This window comes from Hyla sarda, chromosome 2 (genome assembly GCF_029499605.1).
Source record: "Hyla sarda isolate aHylSar1 chromosome 2, aHylSar1.hap1, whole genome shotgun sequence".
Taxonomy (NCBI): domain Eukaryota; kingdom Metazoa; phylum Chordata; class Amphibia; order Anura; family Hylidae; genus Hyla; species Hyla sarda.
The window spans coordinates 161,031,227-161,051,852 of NC_079190.1; the positions used below are offsets into that span (position 1 = coordinate 161,031,227).

At 40.8% G+C, this 20,626-nt stretch overlaps 1 protein-coding gene across 2 annotated transcripts in view; it reads left to right on the top strand.

Annotated features, from left to right (window-relative positions):
* Nucleotides 1–20,626, top strand: part of FGF14 (fibroblast growth factor 14) — a 563,197-nt gene that overhangs the window by 539,068 nt on the left and 3,503 nt on the right. For both annotated transcript variants that reach the window (XM_056555663.1, XM_056555664.1), the window contains exon 4: nt 6,616–6,814. In XM_056555663.1, coding sequence (XP_056411638.1) covers nt 6,616–6,814 — 199 coding nt within the window. The remainder of the gene's footprint in view (nt 1–6,615; nt 6,815–20,626) is intronic.

Sequence of the window (20,626 nt, forward strand, 5' to 3'; positions counted from 1 at the left end):
ATACAAACACTCTTATACTTTTTTTTTTTTATCAACTGGTGCCAGAAGGTTAAAAAGATTTGTAAATTACTTCTATGAAAAAAATCTAAATCCTTCCAGTACTTATTAGCTGCTGAATACTACAGAGGAAATTCTTTTCTTTTTGGAACACAGAGCTCTCTGCTGACATCATGACCACAGTGCTCTCTGCTGACATCTCTGTGCATTGTAGGAACTGTCCAGAGCAGCATATGTTTGCTATAGGGATTTTCTGCTACTCTGGACAGTTCTTAAAATGGACAGAGATGTCAGCAGAGAGCACTGTCCTCGTGATGTCAGCAGAGAGCTCTGTGTTCCAAAAAGAAAGTAATTTCCTCTGTAGTGTTCAGCAGCTAATAAGTGCTGGAAGGATTAAGATTTTTTTTTAATAGAAGTCATTTACAAATCTGTTCAACTTTCTGGCACCAGTTGATTTAAAGGGTACCTCTCATCAAATAAACTTTTGATATATTTTAGATTAATGAATGTTGAATAACTTTCCAATAGCATGTTAATGAAAAATATGCTTCTTTCTATTGTATTTTTCCCGATCAGTCCTGTCAGCAAGCATTTCTGACTCATGCTGGAGTCCTAAACACTCAGAGCTGCCAGCCTGCTTTGTTCACAGCCAAACAGGCTGTGAACAAAGCAAGCTGGCAGCTCTGAGTGTTCTCCTTTGTGAACAAAGCAGACTGGCAGCTCGTAGTGTTTAGGACTCCAGCATGAGTCTGCAATGCTTGCTGCCAGGACTGGTAGGGAGACCCCTAGTGGTCATTTCTTCAAAGTGGAAAATTAAATAGAAAGAAGCATATTTTTTAATAACATGCAATTGTAAAGTTATTCTGCATACATTAATCTATAATATATCAAAAGTTTTTTTGATGAGAGGTACCCTTTAAAAAAAAAATTCCACCGGAGTACCCTTTTAATGAAGCGTTTGCATTGGAGTACTACTAATCAATTGGTAGTAAGTTGTTTGCAGTGACAACTAAAAACATATATGCATACCTCTAGTCAAGGCATCAATGGAGGTCACATCAGAAACAGAGGACAGAAATGTAGCAAATGTAGCCAGGCACAAGAGTGTTGGCCAAAATCCTGTTTTTAGCATCAGTTGGGCCAGTACTGTTGGTGGAGGCAATAAAGTCATAATAGTTAAATACACCTATTCCTCAGTATGTTTTCCTTGCTTCTTGATGCATTGCTGCCGGTAAAATATTCCTCTATATGTATAAAATAATGTTTCTGAATTGTGAAACACATTTTCCCAGCATGACAAAAATCGACTCATCAGTCATCCCGTCCACAGTGTTGTCACCAGTGACATATTGTCAATGCAGGACCTAGTAATATCATTTGACTTTGACAATCTATATTTTCTAGTGTATATTAGATTTGTGACATAGTATATCATAAACACACAATCTCGGACAACATCTTGCTCACATCTAGTGTCATTTTAATAGGATGTTTGGAAATCAGTCCTTTGATGGATCAGTGATGTATAAATAAACCTATAGCCAACCTGAGGATATCATCACATCAAGAGTGCACAGAATGGCAGCACATCACTGGCTTATTACTTTACCTCTCTTCTCTTGCTATTAGAATTTCCCCACCATGGGGCTTGATTACTTTTGCAGCCTCCTGGATATTAAAAGCTCCTTATTTTTTATAGATGCAATGGACTGTGACTTAAATTGACAGACTTATGTATTAAAGAATGTATAAATGTGATGTTAATACAGTAATACTGATATACAGAAATATCCCACTGATAGGTGAAAAAACATGACTATTTAAATGAATCTGAGTGAGAGCTTAACATGTTTTGGCTGACTGTTATTCAGCCAGAAAAACAACACATCTACAGCTATCATTTATTGTCTTTCCAAGTAATGTATCAGACTTTCTGCAATCTGAGTATTTATTATACAGTGGTCCCTCAACGTACGATGGTAATCCGTTCCAAATGGACCATCGTATGTTGAGGGATCCGTGCAATGTAAAGTATAGGACAGTGGTCTACAACCTGCGGACCTCCAGATGTTGCAAAAATACAACACCCAGCATGCCCGGACAGCCAACGGCTGTCCGGGCATGCTGGGTGATGTAGTTTTGCAACATCTGGAGGTCCGCAGGTTGAAGACCACTGGTAGAGGAAGTTGTACTCACCTGTACCTGCCGCTCCGGACCATCACCGCTGCCCTGGATGTCGCCTTCCATCGCTGTCGTCGCGTCCCCGGGGTGTCCCCGACGCTCCGGCAAGGCCTCTGCTTCCCCGGCATCTTCTCTCTCCGTCGCCGCCATCACGTCATTACGCACGCCGCTCCTATTGGATGTCGGGACGGCGTGCGCAGCGACGTGATGACGATGATGGAGAGCGCTGACGATGCAGAGAATCCCGAAGAGGACGCGCCGGAGCCCCGAGGACAGATAAGTGATCCGGAGCACACGGTCAGCGCTGCCGGATAGCCGTTTATGCGATGGGCCCAACATACAAATGTATGTTGCTTACAGTATGTTGATGCTGCCTTCAACATGCGATGGCCTCTGAGAGTGATTGTATGCTGAAATTATTGTATGTCGGGGCCATCGTAGATTGGGGGGGTCACTGTATAAATGCAACATGAGATAACAATAGCCCTTTGTATAATAGCCACTGTGGGTTGCCAAATGAAAAAAAGATGTGGCTTCCTTCTAGCTTTACTGCATTTAGTAAAGGTTGCTTACAAACTCATATGTCATATCATTAACCTATCACTTGTTTTACATTGCAGGTTTTCACACAACGTTAGGCTTAAAGGGTTACTGTCATTAGAAAAAAAATATATACTTTTGACATGTTGCCCACACACGTCAAAAGTATTGGTCAGGCTGGGTTCTTTAATCACAGCGCCCCCACTCAGCCATATTCGGGAACCGTATTTAATGCATGTCTATGAGCCAACCGGAGTGAACCGCAGCCTCCGGTCGGCTGCTTTTTCGGCTGTATGCGGTTTCCCGACCGCAGGCAAAAACGTGGTCGACCGCAATGTGAACTCAGCCTCACACCAGTTTTTATCACGATCACAAGTTATAAGCAAGGGAAGCAATCGACAGCCTGCCCCACTCCACTGCTGGACAGCAAATCCGACCTTCTTTCTGCATAGACTTATACAGAGAAAAGGTTAGATTTGATTGACAGCTAGGGAGCAAGCCGCGCTGCTGCAAAATTCCCCGGCTTATTCCGAGCAATCATACTAGGTCTCAGGAGTGAGACCTGATGCGATCAAAACTTTTGTCATGTCTTGACAACATTTCAAGTAGGTAGGTAATCCCTCGATTTCACAAGATCCCAGTAAAATGGGATGACTCTACCCACTTGTTTACCTCACCTAAAACATAACTTTTATGAAATATTCATTAAGAAATAATGGCACAAAAACTCTTTAAAATACCTATATGGCCAGAGTATAAATATTAATGTTTTCCACAGGGATGGGTAGTGTATATCTCAATGGTGCTTATATCTGTACACTGTGTTGCATAACCCTATAGGCCTATTCTATTGTCTTAGTAAAATGAGAGCTGCAGTCCACCAGTCTGCTTAAAGAGGTATGCCGGTGGAAATTTTTTTTTTTTTTTTAATTAACTGGTGCGAGAAAGTTAAACAGATTTGTTAATTACTTCTATTAAAAAATCGTTATCCTTCCAGTCCTTATTAGCAGCTGTATATTACAGAGAAAGTTCTTTTGTTTTTGGATTTCTGTCTTTTTCTGTCCACGGTGCTCTCTGCTGACACCTCTGTCCGTATCAGGAACTGTAAAGAACAGGAGCAGATCCCCATAGCAAACCTATACTGCTATGGATAGTTCCTGATACAGACAGAGGTGTCAGCAGAGAGCACTGTGGACAGAAAAAAAAAAGAAATCCAAAAACAAAAGAACTTTCTCTGTAATATACAGCTGCTAATAAGTACTGGAAGGAGAAAGATTTTTTAATAGAAGTAATTTACAAATCTGTTTAACTTTCTCGCACCAGTTGATAAAAAAAAAATGTTTTCCACCTGCATACCTCTTTAAGCAGGCTGGTGGACTGCAGCTCCCAATTTACTAAGTCAATAGAAGAGGCCCATAGGGTTATGCAACACAGTGTACAGATATAAGCACCATTGAGATATACACTACCCATCCCTGTGGAACACATTAATATTTATACTCTGGCAATATAGGTAATTTAAATAAGCTTTTTTGCTAGTATTTCTTAATGGATATTTAATAAAAGTTATGTTTTAGGTAGGGTAAACAAGAGAGTAGAGTAATGCCATTTCACTGGGATCTTGTGAAATTTGAAGCTGTTAACTTACCTGTGACCCAACTGGGGTATGTTTTGTATTCTGTAGGTAATCTCCCCACCCATTGGGTAAAGGCTACCAGTAGGTAGATATTCTCCTTTAAATAAGAAGCCCCAGAAGGTAGATAAGCACCCCCCACCTTCACCACCACCACCTATCGCCAATCCCCAAGCCCCCTCCTGCTATGCCACTGTTATAGTGCAAATAATAGGCTTCATAATATGCTTTAGAAGTTAATAACTGCTGGATAATTAACTTAATTAAGTAAAATTAAAGGGGACTATAACTGTATGCCAAGATGACAAAAATGTTTTCTGTATGTGAGGACTAGAGATGAGCAAAGTCACAGTACGTCGATTCTGCACAAACCTCATAGTTTTGCTTTTAGGTGCTCCTAGGACTGTATCCACCTTTTCCAGCCCACCGGAGCACCTGAAAGCTGAACGAATTTATGCAGACTAAAGTCAGCAACTGCCGCGAGGTTCATGCAGAATCGAAGTACTGTAACTATGCTCATCTCTAGTGAGGTCCATTACAATTTTGATTATTTATAAATAAACAAGTGTTGAGATACTTTGAAATACTGCAGTATTTTAAATAATGACTGTTTAAAGCAGAGCTGTGGCACTGATGAAGTGTCTGGTAGGCGGTCCCTCTAGCTTCTCCCCTCGCAGCTTGACTTGATTGACAGATGTCTCCCTATACAAAAATAGGGAGAGGCTTGTCCACTAAGCTAAGATCGGTGGGGTGAAGTGAGAAAGATTTTTTTTTTTTTTTTTACCTTTGCACACATTTTTCCATTTGCTAAAGTGAATTATTTGACCCAATTAGGTACAAAACCCACTGAATCACTGGTTGCCATAACAATAAAATCCAACAAGAAAGGACACGTAGCAGAATATGCAAAATGTTATATTCTGTACAAATGTGTATAGTTACTGATGTAGAAGAGCTGGTTTTAGCACAATTTGTCACAATGTCACATACCATCATTCAAGTTTACATTAACCTTCTGAGTTTTCCTAGTTGAGTCTTGTAAATGCACATACAATGCTGTGTTTTCATAATGTAAAGGCTATTTACTTGTAAACATTTTTAAAATAAATTATAGTATATGTAATACGTTTGAAATAAATATCAATTGTTACTTGGTATTGCAGTCTTGACTTGCATTTTGGTTTTACTAAGGATGAAAATAAACTGTTATTACCTTAAACCAACAGAAAAGCGCTGGAGACCAATATATTATTCGTTGTTATTATTACGTGTTTTAAATATATGTAGCAAAAAAATGTCCTCTAAGACTTTAAAGGAGTTCTCTGCCCCTAGACATCTTATCACCTATCCAAATGATGTCCGGCCACTGGGCAAACCCCCGCAACCCCCATACCCCCCACCCATGCAATCTCCATGCGGGCACCCCAGCGTTCTGAGCATTATGTTCAAAACGCTGGGTTCACGCCCCCTTGTGATGTCACACCACGCCCCGTCCATTCATGTCTATGGGAGGGGGCGTGATGGCCGGACCCCAAAGATCAGACATCTTATCCCCTATTCAAAGGTGTAGTACCTCATTAGCACCCTACTGCAGCTTGGCTTATGTATTTAAAGGGGTACTCCGACACTAAGACATCTTATCCCCTATCCAAAGGATCTTCCATGCCGCACCCCGTTAGAATCAGCCCCCGGAGCGTGCTCGCTCCAGGTCTGATTACTAGCGATCACGGGGACGGAGCATAGGGATGTCAGGGCTCCGCCCCCGTGTGATGTCACGCCCCGCCCCACAATGCAAGCCTATGGAGGGGGCATGACAGATGTCACGCCCCCTCCATATGCTTGCATTGAGGGGGCGGAGTGTGACATCACACGGGGGCGGAGCCGTGATGTCACTATGCTCCGTCCCTGTGATCACTAGTAATCAGACCTGGAGCGAGCACACTCTGAGTGCTGATTCTAACGGGGTGTGGCATGGAAGATCACGGGGGTCCCCAGCAGCGGGACCCCCGCGATCATGCATCTTATCCCCTATCCTTTGGATACCCCTTTAATGCCGTACACATGAAATAGCTATTTTATCAACACCTCCATAAACATGTACACTTGGCTAGGTTAAGCATTCATGTTTATTTAAAATGGGGACAGGGAATTAAGCCACTCCCAATTTTCTAAACACAAAAAGAAAGGCTTTTTGCTAATCTTACTGCTATCGCTTTACAATGTAAGGATATACGTTTATGCGTTTTACCTTTTTCTTTCCCTAGGAACTTTTTACACTGGAATGCAAGTTTAAAGAATCTGTTTTTGAGAACTATTATGTCATCTACTCATCTATGATATACAGACAACAAGAATCTGGTAGGGCCTGGTTTCTAGGGCTTAACAAAGAAGGACAAGTTATGAAAGGTAACAGAGTCAAGAAAACAAAACCAGCAGCTCATTTTCTACCCAAGCCATTGGAAGGTAAGTCCATTACATACATTAGCGTGATACATAATGTGGCTTGAATAGTGAATTGATGTAGAGGGGGTGTAACGCATTCTTTGATCTTTTCTTTCTAAAGCTCTAGGACTCATCTTGAACTCCATTATCAATAATTACATGTACATCACATTGCAGCCATTTATTAAACCATATAACAATGTTTCCTATTAAGAATGCAATTCTAAACGCATAAATAGAAACAACATATGTTTAGTATTGTATGTTAATATACAGTCCATATAGACAATTTATCTATTATGTTTTACAACCATTTACATCTGAATATGCTCTTGGACTGCGCCATATAACACAGATAAGTATAAAAGATAATTCACTTGTAATCACTGTATGTACTGTACACACCGTTATATTCAAAAAAAAATTTTTTTTATATACAACACATTTTGTTACACAATACAAAGCAGCAAATATTATGTGTATTACCATAACAACATATTCTATGTTAATTCATTTGTGGTAAATAACAAACAATCAAAAATATTTGAGAAAAAAATATATAAAATAAAAATAAATGTTTTATCCACTTAGTGTATAAAACATACATGTAAAACACAAACAGAAAGGCAGCATGAACCCACCCTGAATTGCTGGTATGTGTGTTCAGGAGAAGAAATGAATCCTGCTAGAAAAAAAAGAAAAAGGCCTCATTCAACTGTGTCATTGTAAAATGTAAAACGTTATGTGCACCAGAATGCAAAGATGCAAAATCAAACAGATTCTTTAGGCCCTTAAGGCCGACAATGGCCTGGTCTTTCAGAGGTTACAGGTAGATTGTAGCAGACGGTGTTTTAATTTTTATTTTATTTATTTATTATTTCTCCATTTTGAATTGATCCATATTTTGGCAAGCAAACAAAGAGGAAAAAAAATCAAAGAAATGAGATCATGAATAGGAGACAAAGAACAATTCATTTCTTTATTCCTATGCATCAAATGTGCAGTGTGAAAACAAGTCCAAACAAAGAAAGAGAAGGACTCTCTAACAGGACAATGAGCTTCAATATCTCACCCCTCACATTTTTGTAAATATTATATCGTTTCATGTGACAACACTGAGGAAATGACACGCAATGTAAAGTAGTGAGTGTACAGCTTGTATAACAGTGTTTTATCTTGTGTCCCCTCAAAATAACTCAATACACACCCATTAATGTCTAAACCTTGGCAACAAAAGTGAGTATACCTATAAATGGAAATGTTCAAATTAGGCCCAATTAGCCATTTTCCCTCCCAAGTGTCATGTGAAAGTGGGAATCAGGCGTCTTAAATTTGGTGTTATCGCTCTAACACTCTCTAATACTGATCACATCACGTAGGGCAGGGAAGAAGTGCACAAGTGCACCCTAACTTTTCCTAAAGCCGGCTTCCCTGTCTACCTTACTAAGACACCCTAAGCGGTAAATCACAACTTGGAGCCGGTCCATGCGCTGTCCGAATGTGCTGGGGCATCAGAGTCAAAATAACAAACAAATTGTACACATCAAGAACACGAGGGGTTAACCCAATTATCAACAAACAGGACTAAGAACCTAATGCAGAGCATTGCTAAATAACAGCAAACAGAAATATCAAGGCAAGATATAGCATACTGACAATCAGTTCAGGAACCAGAGACAAGATAAATGGTAGAAACAATAATATGAACAAGACTGGAAACCAGGATAACTATAAAACAACTAAACAGTAACAGTATATGCAGGGGATGAACTGGTTAACTGATGGTCAGACACCATACAGGTCAGGATTACTAAAACACAATACACATTAGACAGATACAAGTAAAACTTCAAAGGCCATACTCCATAACATGAGGGCTAGGGGCAAGATTCTAAAAAGGAATACAAAATAGCAAACACTGCACTGAATATCGGAATAGTCTAAACAGACTCCAAGAACTAAACAGGAAACACTAACAAGAACCTAACAGGACTCACTACAAGAACTAATCAGGACTGATAACAGAATACGATTTGAACACAGGTCTCACCAAGATAAACTAAATATATACAAAGACTAACACTAAAACCCCGAGCAAAGTACAAACATAACAAGGCTAAAATCTAGATACACAAATTCAGGATCAGAAGCCATGGTTGAACTGAGGATACATGTGCACAGACTATGGTGCTATGTGAAACTAGCAATTAATAGCCAGGAATAGCAGCAGAGCTGGGGTCTAAATAACTCCATCCAGAAGCCTACTGGATGGAAGCATTAGCACTATCCTGACCAAAGCACACTACATGCAAAAACTGGTCAGGCATGAAAGCAGGTGTGAATACACATCAACACAGAAAAAAAACAAAATACAGGCATTACACTGGCCACTGGAATTTTAACATGGAACCTAATGGAAAATAAGTCTCTGAGGATCTTAAAAAAGAATTATTGGTATTGTGAGAAGGTGAAATGTATCGTGGTGGATGGGCGATATGTGTCACCAAGGCTCCTGACTTTGGTGAAGTAAGAGCCTGTATTCATTCAGTGTCTGTGCTGCAATGCAGACTGACACTATGGCCGTAGTATGGCTGGAGGCCAATCCGGGACGGCTCTTACTGGGAATGACCAAGTGCAGGGTGGGGGTCATTCCCCACAATCCAGGCCACCTTTTGTTGGCCTCGATTAACCTCTTCAGAACGAAGGGCGTATCCATATGCCCTGCATCCTGAGTCCTTAAGGACGGAGGGCATATGGATACCCCCGTGGGAATTCTGGTCCCCGCCGCTAGCCGGTCGGGGACAGGACAAGGATGACTGCTGATATCTATAAGCAGGCATCCCATGCATATGCCCAGGGGGGTCCTGAGTCAATTCAGACCGCCGATTTTCGGCGGATACGGGTCATACCGGTGTCCGGTCACCCGGTGACCCGGAAAATCCGGGGGATCGGGGGTGTCCAAGACACCCCCGGTCCCCCTGAAGGGATAAAAAAAATTATGTGGCAGGGGTGTTACCCCTCCTATCCCTGCTATTGTGGCGTCCCGAACAGCTGACCGGACACCGGGAGGGCCCTTACCTGCCTCCTCGGTGTCCGATCGGCGAATGACTGCTCCGTGCCTGAGATCCAGGCAGGAGCAGTCAAGCGCCGATAACACTGATCACAGGCGTGTTAATACACGCCTGTGATCTGTGTAGAAGATCAGTGTGTGCAGTGTTATAGGTCCCTATGGGACCTATAACACTGCAAAAAAAATGTTAAAAAAAAGTGTTAATAAAGGTCATTTAACCCCTTCCCTAATAAAAGTTTGAATCACCCCCCTTTTCCCATAAAAAAAATAAAACAGTGTAAAAAAAAATAAAAATAAACATATGTGGTATCGCCGCGTGCGTAAATGTCCGAACTATAAAAATATATCATTAATTAAACCGCACGGTCAATGGCGTACGTGCAAAAAAATTCCAAAGTCCAAAAAAGCGTATTTTGGTCACTTTTTATACCATTAAAAAATGAATAAAAAGTGATCAAAAAGTCCGATCAAAACAAAAATCATACCGATAAAAACTTCAGATCACGGTGCAAAAAAATGATCCCTCATACCGCCCTGTACGTGGAAAAATAAAAAAGTTATAGGGGTCAGAAGATGACATTTTTAAACGTATACATTTTCCTGCATATAGTTATGATTTTTTCCAGAAGTGCGACAAAATCAAACTTATATAAGTAGGGTATCATTTTAACCGTATGGACCTACAGAATACTGATAAGGTGTAATTTTTACCGAAATATGCACTACGTAGAAACGGAAGCCCCCAAAATTACAAAATTGTGTTTTTTCTTCGATTTTGTCGCACAATGATTATTTTTCCCGTTTCGCCGTGCATTTTTGGGTAAAATGACTAATGTCTCTGCAAAGTAGAATTGGCGACGCAAAAAATAAGCCATAATATGGATTTTTAGGTGGAAAATTGAAAGGGTTATGATTTTTAAAAGGTAAGGAGGAAAAAAACGAAAGTGCAAAAACGGAAAAACCCTGAGTCCTTAAGGGGTTAATAGATGTAATTTACAAATCTGTATAACTTTCTGGCACCAGTTGATAAAAAAAAAAAAGTTTTCCACGGGAGTACCCCTTTAAGGACAACCTGTTTCACCAGCTGAGGGGGATTTGCTAGTTGCAGCTCACACTGCCAGAGAGACAAATAGCTAAGGCCCTAATGGAGATGTTTTCCCGAGTGGGCTTACCTAAAGAGGTGTTGACTGACCAGGGCACCCTGTTTATATCAAAAGTAATGAAAGAGCTCAGTAAGTTACTGCAGGTAAAACAGCTACGGACCTCCGTGTATCACCCGCAAATAGATGGCCTGGTAGAACGGTTTAACCAAACATTAAAAAATATATTGAAGCGGGTGGTGGCTAGAGATGGAAAAAAATTGGATCTTTTATTGCCCTATCTCATGTTCGCTGTGCAAGAAGTGCCCCAGGCTTCTACGGGATTCTAGCCTTTCGAACTGCTATACGGCTGACTTCCACGTGGTCTGTTAGACATAAAGAGGCTTGGGAACAACAGTCCATGCCGCATAAAAGTGTAATTGAATATGTCACCCAGTTGCAGGAACGGATGGAAGCAATGTGAGGGAACATATGGAGGCAGCTCAGCAAACTCAGAGCAGAGTTTATAATTGCCAGGCCTGGGTTCGGAATTTTAACCTGGGAGATCGGGTTCTGGTTCTGGTACCAATGGTTGACAGTAAATTTCTGGCCAGGTGGCAGGGTCCCTACGAAATGATCGAAAAGGTAGGGGAGGTGACGTACACCAGCCCGGGCAAAGAAAGCAAGAACAAGAGTGCCATGTAAACATGTTGAAACCTTGGAAAGTGGGGAGACTAGTGTGGATGACAGCCTCCAGGCCAGGTTTTCTAGGGGTGGAGTTTCCCATCCCTCAGTCTGGTGCAAGGGAAGCAGTTGCCACAGTAAAAATTGCTGACAGCCTTTCCCCTGCACAAACTCAGGAGGCCAGGGAGTTCGTCAGCAGGAACACCGATGTGTTCTCAGACCTTCCTGGGCGTACTTCTTTCATCTGCCATGACATTGTCACTGAACCCCAAGTAAAAATACGGTTGAAACCATACCACGTACCTGAGTCGCGGCGACAAACCATCTCGGAAGAAGTACAGCAGATGTTAAGACTGGATGTCATCGAGGAATCAAAGAGTGAGTGGGCCAGTCCGATAGTCTTAATACCCAAGCCAGAGGGTATGTTGCATTCTGTAACGACTTCTGCAAACTTAATGATGTGTCGATGTTTGATGCATACCCCATGCCCCGAGTTGATGAGCTTATTGAAAGGTTAGGGCAGGCTCTGTATTTTTCTGTTTTGGACTTCACCAAAGGGTACTGGCAGGTGCCCTTGACAGAGGCTGCCAAAGAGTAAACAGCCTTTATCACACCAGAAGGTTTGTTCCAGTACAAGGTATTACCCTTTTGTTTACTTGGCGCTCCCGCTACGTTTCATAGGCTAATGCATATAGGCTATGTTTCATAGGCTAATGCATATTGTACACATTGTCGGTATGCTTCAGCTTTTCTGGACGATATCATCATCCACAGGACAGACTGGGAGAGTCACCTTCCAAAAGTACAGGCAGTGGTGGACTCCCTTGGGAAGTACGGGTTAACTGCTAACCCCAAAAAGTGTGCCATAGGGTTGGAAGAGACCAAATACCTGGGGTATGTCATTGGGAGTGGAGTTGTCAAACCCCAGGTAAACAAAATAGAGGCCATTCGGAATTGGCCCCGACCTGTCACTACCAGACAGGTGAGGTCTTTCTTAGGAATGGGGGGTTGCTATATGAGGTTTATCCCCCATTTTGTGACGGTGGCCTTTCCCTTAGCAAACCTCCTGAAGGGACGCAAGTCCGTCATGGTGCGTTGGAACGAACAGGCAGAGCAGGTGTTTTCCGCTTTGAAGTCGGCCCTATGCGGGTCTCCGGTGTTGATGTTACCCGACTTCAAAAGGGAATTTGTGGTACAGACCGATGCCTCTGATGTAGGTCCTGGTGCTGTACTCTCCCAGGAAGTCAGCGGGGAAGAGCATCCCACTGTCTTTCTCAGCTGAAAACTGACCCCGGCCGAGACCAGGTATAGTATAGTGGAGAGAGATTGTCTGGCCATTAAGTGGGCACTTGAGTCTCTCCGCTATTATCTGTTGGGCAGGAAATTATGTCTCGTCACGGATCATTCCCCCCATAAGTGGATGTGTCAAGCCAAGAACAAAAATGCCAGGGTCACTAGGTGGTTTCTGTCACTACAGAACTTCAAGTTTAGGGTTGAACACAGAGTGGTTGGTTTGTTAGGCAATGCCGATGCCCTATCACGAGTCCACTGTTGTACAAGTGTTCACCCCCTCAGGCTTGAACAAAGGGGGGGTATGTGAGAAGGTAAAGGTATCGTGGTGGATGGGCGATATGTGTCACCAAGGCTCCTGGCTTTGGTGAAGTAAGAGCCGGTATTCATTCAGTGTCTGTGCTGTGATGAAGACTGACACTATGGCCGTAGTATGGCTGGAAGGCCAATCCTGGAAGGCTCTTATTGGGAATGACCAAGTGCAGGGTGGGAGTCATTCCCCAAAATCCAGGCCACCTTTTGTTGGCCTTAAAGGCTACCTGTTTCACCAGCTGAGGGGAATTTGCTAGTTGCAGCTCCCACTGCCAGAGACAGCTGAGAGTGGAGCTCTTCCCTATGTTTGCTCCAAGGTTGGAAGCTTGCCTGGAGGCCTGGAAAAGACTTGCATGGTCTGAGGTGTGAACAAACACCTGACGAATACAGGTGGACTTTTTGTTAAGTTTTCCTTTGTTCTGCATTTAAAGGGATACTCCAGTGGAAAACTAATTTTTTTAATCAACGGGTGCCAGAAAGTTCTAAAGATTTGTAAATTACTTCTATTAAAAAAATCTTAATCCTTCCAGTACTTATTAGCTGCTGAATACTACATAGGAAATTATTTTCTTTTTGAAACACAGAGCTCTCTGCTGACATCATGACCACAGTGCTCTCTGCTTACATCTCTTTCCATTTTAAGAACTGTCCAGAGTAGGAGAAAATCCCCATAGCAAACGTATGCTGCTCCGGACAGTTCCTAAAAGGGACAGAGATGTCAGGAGAGCACTGTGTTCCAAAAAGAAAATAATTTCCTATGTAGTATTCAGCAGCTAATAAGTATTGGAAGGATTAAGATTTTTTAATAGAAATAATTTACAAATCTGTTTAACTTTCTGACATCAGTTGATTAAAAAAATAAAAGTTTTCCACCGGAGTACCCCTTTAAAGACTATTTGCTGTGTGACAAGTGTGAATAAAACACGGAACTTTGATTTGTAAAATACTGCTTCCTTGCCTCTATACTGCAACCGCACCTATTTGCAAGAGCGAGTCATCACAGTATACATAAAGATGGTTTCACAGTGGTTTCACAGGACAGTTTCCTCTCAGAACAGGCCTCGTCATGGTGGACCAAATAAGTTGAATGCATGTGCCCAGTGTCATATCCAGAGGTTGTCTTTGGGAAATAGACATATGAGTGCTGACAGCATTGATGCAGAGGTTGAAGGGGTGGTCAGCCTGTCTGTGCTCAGACCATAAGCCACACACTGCATCAGATTTTTCTGCATGCCTGTCGTTCCAGAAGGAAACTTCTAAAGATAATGCACAAGAAAACCCACAAACAGTTTGCTGAAGATAAGCAGACTAAGGACATGGATTACTGGAAATATATCCTGTATAAAGTACAAAGACAAGCGTGTCTTGCCTACAGTCAATCATGTTGGTGGGAGTGTCATGATCTGGGGCTGCATGAGTGCTACTGTCACTGCCAAGCTACAGTTCATTTAGGGAACCATAAATTCCAATAACTAATGTGACATACTAAAGCAAAGAATGATCCACTACCTTTGGAGACTGGGCTGCAGGACAGTATTCCAACATGATAACAACCCCAAACACACTTCCAAAACGACCACTGCCTAGCCGAGGTAAAGAAGCTGAGGGTAAAGGTGATAGACTGGCCAAGCATATCTCCAGACCTAAACCCTATTGAGCATCTGTGGGGCATCTTCGAAGAGAAGGTGGGGGAGCGCAAATTCTCTAACATCCCCCAGCACTATGATGTTGTTATGGTGGAGTGGAAGAGGACTCCAGTGGCAACCTATAAAGCCCTGGTACTCCTTGCCCAGGAGGCCGAAAGCCAAGCTGAAAATAGGGGTGGCCACACAATATATTGACACTTTGGGCCCAATTTGAACATTTCCACTTAAGGGTGTACCCACATTATTAAGATGTAAATGGCTTTGAGTTGAGTTATTTTAAGGGGACAGTAACATTACAGACTACCTCTCATGATTTTGTTTAATTTTATAATCCTCCCAATTCACTGCCCCCATCATGATAAACCACCCCCTGCCTTTATTTTTATTATTTGGTAGTTTTCTACCTTGATATTGCTCTGTATTTTCTGCTCAGTCTCAGTCAGATTCACAGACTGGGAAGGGTTGTTATCCAGCAGGCGTGACATCATCCGAAGCCATACAGGGGAGAACTTCCTCCCTCACTCTGCTACACACAGCTCATATCAGTTCAGTGTGTGAGATGAGCTATGATTGAATAAGACTGCACACACCCCCATTAGCATTTCCTGCTTTTGGACTTCTGCCAGGCCAGCAGGAATCCAAAGTCTATGCAAGAGATGGGGGAAAATGTGTTCTAGTCAAGTAGGGAGACACCTAGTGGCAGCTTTTTTAACACAAATAAAACATAGAAAACCTTTTTTTTTTTTTTTTTTTTTTTTTAAACAAAGTACATTAGAAAGGTTTTTTATTTACCATAAGGAGTGCAATAGCAAAAATTAGTTTTAATGAGAGTGTCCATTTAAACACTGTTATACAGACTGTGCACTTACTACATTACATTGTAGCAGAGTGTCATTTCTTCAGTGTTGTCACATAAAAAGATAGAATAAAATATTTACAAAAATGCTAGCGGTGTACTTACTTATGTAAGATACTGTATGCCCCAAATGTCACTGCAGGTTTTTCATTTATAGAGCGCAGAATATCAAAGTCATGATGACAATGATGTTCATGTGTATGTAGCTAGGATAATTGTAATACTGTAATGATCTGCTTTATTCGAAATCTGCCAATTGTAAAAAGAGATTTGTGATTCACCTCTTACATCAGATAAAGTAAAATAATGTGACTGTGATTTACTTTTAGTAGATCATAACATAAAATAATGGCAATTTGCATTTGCCTTCCTCTGGATCAACACAGTAGGGTTATAGGTTGACTTAAGAGAGGGACTCTTGTCTGTTTTCAAAAGTTTTTTTTACAAGGTTATCAACTAAATGAGCAAATTAAAGTGGTTCCTTTCAACTTTAAGAGGTTAGCATTACATTTTCTGTACAGAACAGAGTGGTAAAGTATATTTGCTATTCCATAGGCTTCCCTGAAAAAAAGACAGACTCTCATTTATACAAGGGTTTTCTGTGACAATCTTTTTATTTCTCCCTTTCCTAAGTAAGTTGAAATAATAAGCCTATTTAAGAGGGTTGTTGTGATAGAAAACATATTAAAACTGCTCAGGCCAGCTTATAATAATATTAATATTTAAAATAATACATATAATAATAATACTTATGACAATAATAATAATTAGTGGTTCTCATCTGCTCAATATCATAATTTTTTTAAATTGTTATGTTTCTACATTAAAAGTTAACTTAGCTCTTTTGCTTTTGTTGGGCTTTTTTTTTATTTCTGCATTCAAATTTTGTGAATTTGTTTTTGCTTTTGAGAGACCATGAGCTGAGACAATGTGATCTAACCATAAGCTTGTATCAAGTATGTGTCAGAAGGCCCGCTCAGTATAAAAGAATGAATGTTCTGGACTGAGCACCTCTGTTGTAATGCTGGGAGTGGAAGTGGCTGTACCAAAACATCGGAACATGGGGGCATTTTTTATTACTTGTTTTAGCTTACATGTGACCTATTTATCAAATAAATCACCAAAAAAAACACTAAGACTTAACCTTTAATAAATCACTTAAAAAGGATCAAAAAAATGGGCCCTAAACCATAAAAAAAAACATGGCCACCAGCAGCTTTTTTTCATTCATCCTGCTCCCCATCTGGCCATCAGAAGGATTGTCTTCCATCTCCATCCAGCCCCCGGACCGTCCCAAGGGGGGCGTGAAATGCGTTGGGACACTTTAAAGTCTTTTTTGCATACCGGTCAAGCAGACTGATATGAATCATTCATATTTTTCATAGGCCACCTATTGATGAGGTTGAACCTGCTGTGCAATAACTGATTTATTTGGCAGTTGGTATGTTATGATACAAGCTATGTTTTGCAGCATCTTTGCTATATTCCTGGATTGTAGGATTGGTGCAGATTAGTTTTTTTCTGTAGGGTGATAGTATAATCTATATATAATGATGTCACCCCAATCATTATATTGTGATCAAGGGTTATACTCAATTGTCACCTCTGTATGTTTATTTGGGCCATTTTTTTGTATGCCATATCAGTTTTACCTTTGTAAAATACCTTCTATATTGTATAGCGGATTTACCTATACATTGTGGGTGCTTACTGGCATAACCTTTTTGTACATTGTTTCTATCTGTCTATATACTAGCGCTATCACTCGCTATCCAAACAGCCACTCAGGGTACCCCAGTGAGACAGAGAGCCTCTATTCCTACGTATCCCTTATCGTAGGGTATATGAGAACAGAGTAGGTATAGGTTCCGGAGCGGGGCCACCCTTATCAAGGCGTTAACTCTGACTAGGGATAGGTTAGAGAGAGGGTGAATTAGGGTGAGGGTGACTGTGAGGTAGTAGCCAACCACATCACATTGGCAATTATCACTCCTATTAGTCCCCTCCCCTCTTTTACCCTCACCTATATCCTACCTTTAGTCAGGTGATTATAAATAATACTCTGTTCTTGTATTATTATAATTTTTTGTCATCCAGACCGGTGTAGCAAGTGCATCTTGTTGCTATTTTTTATCTACTGTTTTTATGTTCTTGGCCTAGACCCTGATTGGCGGCGCTGGCCGTGAGTTATATAACAAGCACTCTCTATCATGTTTGTGCATATGTTTTGTGTTTTTTTTTGTGTTTTTTTGATTGTTTAGGACTCATTTTTTGGATCCTTTTTAAATGATTTATTAAAGGCTAAGTCTTAGTGTTTTTTTTCGGTGATTTGCCTCGTTTGATACACTAAAAAATATTTGCTTACGGTGATATCTATTTATCAAATAGTCGCACAACCTTGATAAATAGATCACACGTAAGCAAAACCCAGGAAACCCACTTACAAAACCCTTTTTTAAAACAGAAAAGTTTCCCCTTATGTTAATAGCCGAAGTTCTTTATCTACCATGTATTACCAGTAGCGTTTCTAGAGAGTGACGGGGAGGGGGGGGGGGCGTACCACATCGGGTGACACTGCACTCTGCACTCTAACTATCCCGCAACAACCCATCCACCCTCCTCAGAAATGAAAAAATATTATAAACATACTATGCCGCACCATTAATATCCGTACTCTGGAGGCTTTTTTGTTTAATTTTGAGCCCGCATTTTGTGACATTGGTGGGAGGAGTCTTGCATTGTTGCGCTGAGGCCGGAGTTTACATCAGGAAGGAAGACAACGCAGCACCAACAGGCACATAAACAATAGTGAAGCCACACACACAAAAAAAATGGCTCGGTACGTTACCCACCCAAAAATGTGCATGAAGCTGTATTACTATGGATTTTTAATTTTTTTAAGGAAAAATGTTTGTGCCACATATGGGGTATTTACATAGTCTCTAAAAAATCTTACACAATTATTTTGTTCCTTTTTCTATTTTAACACAACATTAATTTAAAAATTTAGTGGGTACGCCAGCATGTACATGTCCTAAAATCAACAAGGTGTCCAGTGTGTATTTTCACCCTTAAAATTAGTTAGTTATTAGTTATATAATACATTTTTTCTATAATTAACATTAACATTAATGTATTAGCTTTGTTTCATGATGCAGAACAAGAACAGTTGTTAAAGTGGGTGTTAATGTCCTTTTCTGCGAACGTGTGCACTTTCTGTAAGTCAGGTTATACCTGGAATACATATGCGACTTTATGCGATGTATAGAAAGTCGCATGTGCGCAAGTACGTGTGACTTTTTTACGCCAAAACAATCTACTACGGAGCTTGATAAATCTACTTCATAGTGTCTACCCCTGCTGATGTACTGACTGCAGCCTTTTACTCTTTTTTTATAAGTTGGATTATTTTTAATTCTACAATAGGTTAAAGAAGATAGCATTAGCATGGTGAGGCCGAACATCTGCCATGCACCCCCCTTTACCACATAGCCTAATTTCCCTGTCCTGGTTCCCTTTGCTCGTTAAAGTCACTAGACGATTCACACAGCGCTCGTTGTGCTGACTGGAAGTCACTTTCTCTACATAACTCTATAGATGCGCATTGCGTGTCTCATAAAGTTACATGGATGAAGTGACCCGTGGTCCACACAGCTATTAACTTTGGAGAACAGCAGGGACCAGATCTGGAATTGTATCTAGGAAATAAAGACATCTGGTTAAAGGGGAAGCAGGGCAGCTATTTTACTCTCACCTTACTAATGCTGGAAGGGAAGTTATTCCTGGAGTGGTTCTTTAAATCAGTGCTACCCAATGTGTGCCTCATAGCCTCCTGTATGTGACTGCTCAGGATTTAGCACGTCTAGGTGGCACCCCCCAGGGTAATTAAAGAATTACTTGAAGGGGTTGTCCAGGAATAGAAAAACAGAGCTAATTTCTTCCAAAAACAGCTTCACGTCTCTATCCAGGTTGGGTGTGGTATTACAACTTGGCTCCATTTACTTCAAGAGAACTGAGCTGCAGAACCACACGCAACCTGGAGACAGACAGGGAGTGGTTATTGAAAGAAATTAGTTCAGTTTTTTCATGGATAACCCCTTTATACTTGACACTAGGGTCAAAATCATATGACTGGTACTTACAGGGATTATCCAGGAAGAGGAAAAATAGAGCTAATTTCTTTCAAAAACCGCTTCCTGTCTGTCTCCAGGTATGGTGTGGTTCTGCAGCTCAGTCCTATTAAAGTCAATGGAGCCAAGTTGTAGCTCTGTTTGTCTATTCCTGGATAACTTCTTTAACAATAGATAAATGCTATAAAAATTGCTCATGTCTTTATTACACGTTTTCCCTGTTAATATTGCTAAAAACTTTACAAAGGTACCAAACACCAGCACACTAAGTGCCTAGGGATGTCGAGTGCCTCTACAGAAGGTAGATGAGCCCTTAGGTAGATGTTCTGAGGTATTCCAGATGCTTTAAGATTTTCATCTGTTTATGTTCAAGGTATATACTATTATCCTACTAACTGAGCAAAATTCACGCAAAAAAGCATTGTGCTGCTCATGCCTAGTGACAGAATCATGAACTAGTGACCATTCTTATAATAGCTGCATACAACTCTGCATTTCTAGCCTACAGTACTATGGTATTTGAACATTACTTCCTATGTCTTTCTAATGATCACTAGATGTCTTGGGCATCATCACTCTCTTGAAAAAGGTAATGTCATTTTGTGAATTCAGTTGGGATAAAGCTGCTTGGTATCTGTTACTAATGTCTGTATTCTCAAACTTAATCTGAAAACGGTGTTTGGATTATTAGATTTCAGTATCTGGTAATAAGATATTTCATAGCCTGAAGGAAGCCCTCTTTGGTTTTCCTTCTAATGCAAATCAA